The sequence below is a fragment of the Nymphalis io genome, chromosome 11 (assembly GCF_905147045.1).
Source record: "Nymphalis io chromosome 11, ilAglIoxx1.1, whole genome shotgun sequence".
In the NCBI taxonomy this organism is placed as follows: Eukaryota; Metazoa; Arthropoda; class Insecta; order Lepidoptera; family Nymphalidae; genus Nymphalis; species Nymphalis io.
This window is the reverse complement of record NC_065898.1, coordinates 8,558,611-8,569,841: the sequence shown is the minus strand read 5'-3', so window position 1 is coordinate 8,569,841 and position 11,231 is coordinate 8,558,611. Positions and strand designations below refer to the sequence as shown.

The 11,231-nt window shown below is 32.4% G+C and overlaps 1 protein-coding gene and 1 long non-coding RNA gene across 3 annotated transcripts; one reads left to right on the top strand and one right to left on the bottom strand.

Moving 5' to 3' along the window:
• Positions 1 to 406: 406 nt before the first annotated feature.
• LOC126772003 (uncharacterized) lies at positions 407 to 2,948 on the bottom strand. 2 transcript variants are annotated; one of them, XR_007669596.1, is made up of 3 exons: positions 2,820 to 2,948; positions 2,658 to 2,733; positions 407 to 2,269 (listed from the first exon to the last, which is right to left on the bottom strand). It is a non-coding gene; the product is annotated as an uncharacterized LOC126772003 (long non-coding RNA). The 2 variants fall into 2 exon arrangements; XR_007669597.1 differs by having other exon boundaries at positions 407 to 2,183.
• Positions 2,949 to 6,233: 3,285 nt separating this feature from the next.
• On the top strand, positions 6,234 to 8,977 carry LOC126771982 (uncharacterized). The gene is made up of 3 exons (XM_050492185.1): positions 6,234 to 6,294; positions 7,553 to 7,932; positions 8,740 to 8,977. Exons 1-3 carry the CDS (start codon positions 6,234 to 6,236, stop codon positions 8,857 to 8,859), a joined length of 561 nt encoding a protein of 186 aa, XP_050348142.1. The 3' UTR covers positions 8,860 to 8,977.
• The last annotated feature ends 2,254 nt before the right edge of the window (positions 8,978 to 11,231 follow it).

Sequence of the window (11,231 nt, the reverse complement as noted above, 5' to 3'; positions counted from 1 at the left end):
TATCATCAACAGATAATAATGTTTGCTCCATGTTACTTTCAATATTGTTTATATAATCTGGTTGTCTTTGAATTAAAAAATTGTGCAAAACACATATTGCTTTTATTGCCTTGTCAACAGTTTCTATTTTGCATTCGAAGTCTTTACGATACACGTACCATTTTCTCGTCAATACACCGAAAGTTGCCTCAACAATGCGACGTGCTCTAGATAATCGGTAATTAAATATTTTTCTTTCTGTGTTTAGTCTTATCACGTGGGTATGGCCTCATAAAATTTTCAATTAATGGGAAAGCTTCGTCTCCTATGAATACGAACGGAATTTTTGCGCCACCTTGATACAATGGTGCCGGCGCAGGTAAATTTAATCTCTTCTCTTTTAGACTTTTCCCAAAAACGCTGTTATCAAAAATTCCTGCGTCAGAAAATCTCCCCATAGAGCCCACATCAATCATAATGATTTTTCTTCTGGCATCAGCTAAACACATCAATACTACAGAAAACCTCTTTTTGTAGTTGAAAAACGAGGACCCAGTTTTCGAGGGAGCCTTGATGTATACGTGCTTGCCATCAAGAGCACCTGTACAATTTTTAAATTGCCATAGTTCATCAAAATCTTTTGCGATTTCTTTCCAGTCCTTTTCGGTTGGTTGCGGCATAACAAGAGGTTGCAATACATTCCATAAAGCATCACAAACCTCATCAACTATTCTCGATACACTTTTCAATCCAATTTTAAAATTCTCTCCCATCGTTGTAAATGACTGACCGGTTGCTAAATACCTAAAAATAAACCTATTTAATTATACGTAACGTATGTGCATCTATTATTTTTTTATAAATAGACCATAGAATACATTGTGTATGTTAACTGTTTCAGTGAAAACTGCAAAATCGCGATGGAAACAACTAAGAGATAACCATCGAGATGCCTTAAAAAGACAAAATGCATATATTGTTCTATCAGAGTTTTCATAAACTTCATTAAGTTCATGAAAAGTACATCTTAAAGCTCTATAAGAATTTTCGAATGTTTCGAAGTTTGGAAAAAGGTAAAATATTCACTGTGTTCTGAACGATGTTTGATATGATTTCTTAACCAAAATCTATGTTTCCTTATAGAATTGTTCAAATGGTATATAATTCTGTTTCTTCTGACTCCAACTCTTCTGCCTCGAGTAATGTAAAGTAATAACGTATTAACTGTTTCGACAACATGTCTGCTGTCACTGACATTTCGCGTAGCACTAAATCAATCGCTTGCCGCCGAGAGCTCGAAATAACTCGTCGCGTACTCATATCCCCGCGTATGAAAAATAGTCCGCAACTCCGCTCCGCATTACTTTCTAGCTCCGCTCTGGTGGACATACACAGACTGCAACTCCGCTCCGCATTACTCTGTTACTCCGCTCCGCTGCCTCGCTCCGCTACGGTGGACAGGCAGCCTTAAACGTGTATAAGAATCAATATCTTTTATTAGGGACATTTTTTAAATTAATGTATAATCTGTTCCGAGTAATGTTTTTACATCTCAAGGTACATTTATTTATTCTGTAAATAGGTAAACGTAAATCGACGATCGCCTAAATATTTGTTCTATATTTGGCTATTACATCAATGACAGTCAAACAACGAAATTTATAAGACGTAAAGGTTCGTTTACGTACCATATTTTATTAAAGTTTTAATCTAAATGGAAATAAATCGGACAATGCTTTCAAATATTAATCTCGATTATTAATACGTTAATAATTAAATTATATTTTTTTAATGTATTTTAATTTCACTAAGAATATTGTCACGGTGTTCGTTCCACCAAGTTACCGTTACATTAATAAAACTGATCATAAAGATTATAAAATTTTAATTATAAAATTTACAACATAAAAAATCAGGGGGTGGGCCCTTGACAGCATCTGGTCAATTAAGTTAACATTCATGCAATAAAATATTACAAGTTAGTTGTAGGCGAGTTGGCATCGGTTAAAATTAAGTAATAGACTTAAATAAAGAAATAAGCAGGATAGTGCAAACCCCGAACGCATTGTCACAATGAGTGAACAAATAAATAAAAGCAGTGCGAAGCAGCAAAAAGCACCAGCAGTAACAGCAGGCCACAGGACAAGCAGCCTCTCCTTCACAAAACAGCGGAGCCTCCAACAGCCCCAAATCAGCCACAATTCCTAGGTTGAGTTCACCGAAAAATATTATATTACTTTGTAATGCAATATACAAAGTATATATAAAATTAAAGAAAAATAAACACTCCCTGTGAACAAAACAACTTATTACCTATCTTGCATAAATACTAAGAAGGTCCTAAGAATGCCCTAGACACAGGTACAAAGAAAAATAAGTTAATAAAATCAAGTAATAACCTAAACAATTGAGGTTATTAAAGTTAACTTTTAAAGTGTCAGAATATGGCAAATTATTGCTTAATTAGCAATAAAATATTATTAGAAAGCATGAACTATACTTAATTTAATGGAACAAAGCTTTTAAACAATTCGAATCACATTAGGATTCGACCCAGGTCACCTAGTACATTGACAAGGTCTATGTTCAGTTTTTGAACAAAATATTAAGAAATTGATAAAAATAAATATTGAACCACGTGATATATTGAATTGAATGTAATTTATGCATCAACTCACCTCAGGAGTGTTTAAATATGTAGAAATAAGGCAATATATGACTTATATTGCAAGAGGCACGGTTTCGATACAAAGACTGGAATTAAACGAAGAATCGATTAAATACTACTCAAATAACAAATAATATGCTTCGACTAAACGAATACAATGTGTTTTACTTACGGCTTGGTAACTCGAACCTCTTAAATAAGTTTTACAAAGTAGATGACGTATATTCAACGAATATACTTACAAAAAGGAATATATTTAATCGTTTAAACTGACAGGCATCGGTAAGCGACCGGCGCTTGCTCAACGATCAAAAAGATGTTTGACCGGCGAACAACGTAGTGCTGCCATCTCTCAAACAGCATAGATAATAAATGTCGAAACAATGAATGCCGATTCGATAACCGTAATTTATTTTATAAACCGGTTAGGTTAGGTAAAATAAATACAATATTTTAATAAAATTAAAATATTGAAAAATTAAAATTTTTAGGGTTACAAAATTTAAAACAAAGCATAATACAAGGACAATGTAAGAAGGAATGCACTTGATTAATTTCTATTTAAATGTTAACGGGAATTAGTAGTTACCTTCTAGGAAAGACGGCTTGCAACAATTGTCTCGTCGCTGAAGTGTGGGAAGTCGAATCGTTTTCTGCCATTAGTCTGGCAGGCACGGTGATTTCATTGTCAGTATAAGTAGGTAGTTGTTAATTTTTTTCGTTATTTATGTTAGAATTTATATAAGGCAATAAAAGCCTTATTTATTGATTGATTTTTTCCATATAAGTAGGTGATTAAGGTATTATATTGTTAGCACCACATAACAGAGTCACACACAATATAGACCATAGAATAAATAAAATCGCTGTCTATAAATAATCGAGTATAATAATTTATTAAATATTTTGTATCGTAATTAATATTAGTCTATTTGGATCATTAGGTCAAGTTTACGTCAAACTTTAGAGTTTTCGAAGTAAGATCGAAGAGCTTAGTGCGTGTCAGTATTTTAATAAATATCTTAGTGTTATAATTTAAAAAAAAACTTATATGTAAAGTCTAGATCGAGAGACAGAAAAATATGTGTAAGGTTCCATTTTATAAAGAAATAATTCGATTGGTAAGAAATAAGTCTTTATTCAATAACAAAATTCTTAATGTTGTCTAATAATGTCTAAAGCCTCCTAACCCTGTTTGAAGATTATCTCCTTAAGATAACAAAAGCGATTGAAGATGAAGAAAATATATTTTATAAATAGTAACATTTTACAACTTCAATAAATTTTATTCATAATATTAGGATTTTAAAGATTTCTAATTGCCCAGAAAATGTACAAGATAAGTCTAAAATAATACAGCAGTAAAGCGCTTAAACATTAATTGTTTCAAAGACAATAAGTAACTATAGTCGTAATTTTTATGTTCCCTTTTAGGGTACTGGACAATGAAAGTAGATAGGAATTTACCTGAAATTCTATAAAAAATTATTTCACAAAAGAAGATAATATATTTAGATCAGATCTAAAATGTTTGGATACATTAAAATTAATAACTGTTTTTGCTTAATCAAAATGCCATAGTGGATTTTTTGAGAATACTAATGAAAATTTTACATTATTTGTAAAAAAATCCAAAACTCATTTAATATAAACTGTTGCCAATTTTCTATAAAAACATGCTAAATCTATATTGATTCGATTTTAAGGTTCCGTTGTGCTTTCCGTAGAAAACCTTTTCGCCTCACCGCAAGTTCTATATATGCTCATGCGAGATGATTTAATATTCATTTATATAATTTGTATTTATTATGAAACGAACAAATATTAAATTTTTATTGTTTATTAGTGATTTACTAGATCGTGAAAAGATTTAATTCACTATTTTTAAATATAGAAATATGTCCAGGGATAAAAAAGTGGTATGCAACGAGACCTCATTATTTTTAATTTTATTTTGCAAATGTTTTAAAAAATAGACTAAAATTTAATGGGAACTAGGTGAAGTCTCTTCGACATTCCAATTACCCACATAACATAAAATAATCATGACCTTATAGGCTAGGCCACCCGCTTAAATTTAGTTCTTTAATTAATAAATGTTTGCGTTCAAAATTTATTGTTAATAGATTTAATGAAAATATTATATTAAACATGTATTTTTTCAGACAAAATATAATTACTAAATAATGAAATTTGTATAATATGGGTTAACAAACATTTCAGAAAATGATTTTAGGGTGGTGGTGGTGGTGGAAGGGACTGGTGGTAGGGCTTTGTGCAAGCTCGTCTGGGTAGGTACCACCCACTCATCAGATATTCTACCGCAAAACAGCAATACTTGATATTGTTGTGTTCCGGTTTGAAGGGTGAGTGAGTCAGTGTAATTACAGGCACAAGGGACATAAAATCTTAGTTCCCAAGGTTGGTGGCGCATTGGCTATAAGCGATGGTTGACATTTCTTACAATGCCAATGTCTAAGGGCGTTTGGTGACCACTTACCATCAGGTGGCCCATATGCTCGTCCACCTTCCTATTCTATAAAAAAAAAAAAAAAAAAAAAATTTAACTGTATTTGGACTTAATCGGTTATATTGCTTAGTACAACGTTAGTATAATACTAGTTTAAAAAGATACAGGTAAAAACATTGGTTCTAGAAAAGAGCATCCAATAGGATAAGGAAATAAACAATAGGTTTATTGAGGTTTCCTTGTTTTTTTTTTTTTTTTATAGAATAGGAAGGCGGACGAGCATATGGGCCACCTGATGGTAAGTGGTCACTAAGGGTCCGTTCACACAGACCGGCTCGGAGAGGAGAGCAGATTTTTATCACGTTGGAAACAGTGTTTTGAGTGATTGTAGTAAAGTTTATTTTTGCATTTGCACCTTTTTTGTCATTAAAAATGCCTGAACGCGCTTCGTGTGAAGTAATAAAAGGAGCCGACCGGCTCCGCTTGCGTGCTCTTTCTCGCTCGCACCCGCTTTCAGATCTCTTCCAGCCGGTCGATGTGAAATAGTTGGCGGCTCCGCTCCGGCCAATTCCAAGCGTATACGACCCGGTCTGTGTGAAAAGAAAAAAGCAGGCCGATGCTCTCCGAGCCGGTCTGTGTGAACGGACCCTAACGCTCTTAGACATTGGCATTGTAAGAAATGTCAACCATCGCTTACATATCCAATGCGCCACCAACCTTGGGAACTAAGATTTTATGTCCCTTGTGCCTGTAATTACACTGGCTCACTCACCCTTCAAACCGGAACACAACAATATCAAGTATTGCTGTTTTGCGGTAGAATATCTGATGAGTGGGTGGTACCTACCCAGACGAGCTTGCACAAAGCCCTACCACCAGTATACAAAGTAATGCTTAGCGACCGAGTTGAGCCCAAAACATGTACCTTATATTTTATACCTGGAATTGACAATTTAAAAGCACGGTACTTTGAATAACTGCTGACAATTGCTATCGGATTCTTATTTGAACTGTAACTACTAAACAAAATCGAATCGATAATTTTACTGTTTCTTAGTGAGCATTTATTAAGAAATATTTATTTATTTTAAATTGCAATTCATTTCCCTTTACAAGATGTTCGCCGATATTGACGCCGCTCTAGCGCTGCTGGAGCTGCACAACAGCCCCCGTCAAGGTAATTACGAAAATACTTGTAAGTGATAGCTTATTATTATAGATAGATAAGAAATCTGAATAAGGATTAATTTTAATTTATAACGTTTAAATTTTTACAGTCGAAACAAGATCTATTGGCGTCGCAACGCAGGTAACGATAAAACTAAAATGGTTTCTTTTGAACTAAGGATACCTAAGTACCCGACATTTGTCTCCCAATAAATATCAAACAAAAGATTTCGTTACACATGAGACAGTACGCAACCGATGCATTTCTCAAATGTTTTAGATCAAATAATAACTGAAGTAAAATATTATTAGAATATTATAACGACACTATTACTGACTGAACTATACTATATTTATAACTTATATACCTCCCTTGAATACACGGGCGAAAATTTGTAAAAAAAAATTTTCAAGCGAGCCACCTAGCTTAATTTAGGTGAATCATATAACTGTAAAAACGGTCATTATATATCTAAGCCTAAATTTATTTAACTGTGACCAGCCTTATAGTTATTAAGACTTATAAAGTCTCGTATATTTTATGAATATAATAAATTGTAAGAAGATCGTATATCGATATCGAGATCGCGTCGTAGTATACATTTTTGAAGCATTTATTTTTCGACAGAAGCAATCTCACATTAATCAATACGGTTTTTTTAATCTTTACTATATCCTCGTATATAAAATATATAAACGGAGTACCTATGTTTAATATATACCTACCGAGGTACTAGTTAGTATTTGAGTTCTTCAAAACGTTGTATAATTATTAAGTATGTATACCACATACAAATGTATCGACAAATAACAGATGTGCTTAAATATTTAAAAATAATAATCTTCTGCGAAATCGTGAACAATATTATTTTGTCATGCATTGATTGTGTGTAAAAAGTACATAAGTAGTTAAGTATGTATATATATATATATATATATATATATAGTAAAAGACTAAGCGTTCGAAATATACGATTAAATTAAAAAACTTTCAACGCTAGGCGAGCCAGCCAACTGACGATGATTGGTCGGCCGCCGAGTTACAGTACTGATTCAAACATTTACAATTATGTCAATAGGTTACGATTAAAAGTGGTATATTAGCTTTGGGTTACCTTCTCCTGTATATAACGTATTCCCTTTTGACAATAGAAAATCAAAAATAGGAAAGAAGCAATGCAATGCTGAATGTTCTATTAAGCCAGTCATAATAGGTTTACTCTTAGCCATTTAAGTCATAAATAACAAGATTTTCTTTTATTTTTCAGCCGCAAATCAGAGGAACGTTCAGAATCTTAAACTGACATTCGATCAAGGAACGCAGACCGATCCTGTTCTCGATTATCCTTCAATTGTCAATTTAGAAGAACTGGAAACGGCATTAAAACACTTGTACCAGCAGGTCCTAGCCGTATTATATAATTCCGAAAAAAATGAAAGTCGATCAATAATGGATAGGACATCTGAAGATCAAGGACTAGATGAGAATGAAGAGATTTTAGCAGTAGAAGAACCGACCATTGTTCTTCAAAATACGTCAAGTGTTGAGCTCGAAATGGATGAGATGGCTGGTGGCTTAAAAATACGTAGAGTATCAGCGCAGACTACTAACGCATGTTTGCCATTGTCGGTTAACAATGTTGATATGGTTTGTATGTTTATATATTATTCATGTGTATACATAAGTAGTTAAGTATATAAAATTTAATTACCTCTAAAGTTCGACGTAAACTTGACCTAATGATCCAAATAGACTTTAATATTAGCACAGAATATATAACGTATCTCTCTATCACTGGCGTCCAATGGGTAAAAGTAATTTACTGAAAGAGACCAGGTGCAGATCTAAAGGCTTTCGTGCTTTCCGAGGCAAGGGTGTTAAAACTGCTAACTTCGGAAGTCCGAGCTGCTACTGACAATTTCTCAAAAAAAATCCAGCAACATTATTATTGGTCCATCCGGGATCTTTAAATATGTGCTTTCACAACTCAAAGGCTACAAACGTATTTATATTACATAGGACTCATAATCAACTGAATTGTAGAATTTCTATGGTCCTAATTTAATTTCAAAACGATTAAATAAAAACGAATTGCAATTATTTTTAAAGAACGCTTGACGTATTGTTAAAAAGCTTAAACACATTAAACTATAAAGTTATTATTTAGTATGAATTACGATACAAAATATTTAATAAATTATTATACTCGATTATTTTAAAGACAGCTATTATATTTATTCTATGGTCTATTTTGTATGTGGCGCTGTAATGAGGTGCTGACTATATAATACCTTAATCACCTGTTTATAGGGAAAAGATCAATCAATAAATAAAAGCCATTATTGATTAATATAAATTCTAACATAAATAAGTGAATAATGAAAAAAATTAACAACTACCTACTTATACCGACAGTGAAATCAATATAATTATTAAAGTACTTTTAATTCGTAGGTTTCAATTGGAAACGGCAATGTCACCGTGCCTGCCAGACTAATGGCAGAAATCGATTGGACTTCCCACACTTTAGCGACGAGACGAACATTTACAATTATGTCAATAAGTTACGATTAAAAGTGGTATATTAGCTTTGGGTTACCTTCCCCTGAATATAACGTATTCCCTTTTGTCAGTTAATAGAATTTCAAAAATAGGAAAGAAGCAATGCAATGCTGAATGATAGAACATTCAATAGCCAGTCGTAATGGGTTTACTCTTAGCCATTTAAGTCATATATAACAAGATTTTCTTTTATTTTTCAGCCGCAAATCAATCATTAGCCATGCCAAGTCAGAGCGCACTAAGTAATAATAATATAATAACTCAAACTGACGACCAAGAGGTAATACTTGCATTCAATGCAAAATTGTATTATTTAATTGTAAATAGTAGACGATATTGTCAACACCGTCGCTGAAAGGTGCAATGTTCCTAAAAGGATTGTTAGGTTGGTATTCATATTTTAATCCCATAACTTTTGTACCTTTTAACTTTTTAGATATTTTATTAAGAAAATGGAATATTTTTTGTATTATACCATCTAACAAAAAATCAGATAACATAAAGTAAAAAATTAAGTAAATGACAAAATATGTTTTTGTAGTCCGGAGACTTAGTGTTAAAAAAATTACAGGAGTTCAATTACGACAAAATGTTCGGACGAAGCAAAGTTATATAGAAATCGTCAACGGTACAGAAAAAAGCACGAACAACAAAACCGAGAGAACGTCTCGCAATCTTCTGCGAAGCGGACGAATCCGAATATTTGAGATTAAGGAGACAAAGATCTTTTATTAATTTGTACCATTTGTTAATCTATTAAAATATGTAATTACTTTTAAATAAAGTATAAAATATACTAATAGTTTTTTTTTTTTTTTTGATAAAATAATTAATCAAGTACAAATTTAAATGTCATGACCAAGAAACCAATATTATCATTATTATATATTTGTATCAATATTACATCATAACATAAATTAAATCAATATTCACAGAGTAAACAATTGTGTTTTTAGTAAAGTTAACATACTATACAATCTAATCTGAACAAAACAGTGTGACTTTTTTGTGTGGTGGGTGTTTTGCTATAAGCATTTCACTATCTACCGATCATTAACTAATACAAAAGAATTGAGTACAAAGGGACGAAAGCTTTTTACGAAACGTAAAAAGCTGAGTCAATCAATCAAACGCAATATACCAATACTCAATATAAAGTCGATAATATAGACCTCACAGAAAGTAAACTTCGTAACATTATACAGCAAGATTTAGCTTTAACAATACATAATTTAGTAACCACGCAGCTAAATACTATTAATGATCAAATAAAAGGTTTTTGTGAATCACTTAACTTTATTAATGCGCAGTATGAGCAAATGAAATCAAAACTTGAGAAAAAATTAAACATTGTTGACCAACTAAAACGTGAAAATGATAATCTTTAATCCTCTGTAAAAGACCTTACCTCTAGATTAAATATTGTTGAAGTGCATATGAGAGAGTGCAATGTTGAGATAAATGGTATTCCTGAGCATGGAAATGAAAATTTATCAAATGTAATTGTTCAATAAGTAATGTTATTGTAAATCCTTTGACGGAAGACGACATAAAACATGTTACTAGAGTTGCGCAATTTAACCGAAACACCGAAAACGAAAAACCGCGATCAGTCATCGTCAAGCTACAAAGTGCAAGACATCGAGACGCGATGTTAGCGGTTGTTGCTCAATTTAATAAAAAAAATCTAAAGAAAAACTAAATCACATCACCTCGGAATGAGGGACATGTAAACCTATATATGTTTCGGAATATTTATCGCCAGAAAATAAAGCACTTCACGCAGCCACACACACTAGAGCCAAGGAAATGAAATACCGCTTCACTTGGGTGAGAAATGGAAAAAGTTTTGTACGTAAGGATGAATTGAGCCAGGCAAAACAAATCAAGAATGAAGATTGTCTGAAGCTTATAAGCTAACATCATTATTTCTACCAGTATTATGGGTTAGCAAAATGTTAGATATATACTATCAAAACGTAAGAGGCAACAAAAACGTACGATATCCTAAAAAATTTCCTAAATTCTAATTATAAAGTTGTAATTTTTACTGAAATATGGTTGAACTTCGCAATCTCTAGTAATGAGCTGTTTGATTCACGCTATATAGTGTACAGGAAGGATCGTTTTTGTTCAGAACTCTCAAAAAAAGACGGAGGAAGCGTATTAATTACTATATCTAAAGATATTTCTTCTTGCCGAGTATGTCATTGGGAGACCGACAATGAAATGATGTGGGTTAAATTAGACATAACCAGTGATTATTCTGTTAAAAAAGGCGGTGTTTGTGTTGTATACCTACCACCTCCGGTAAAAGTAGAAAATACTAAATTTTTTTTTGAAAATATATATGTTGTTACTAATCAAATTGATGATGTAATAGT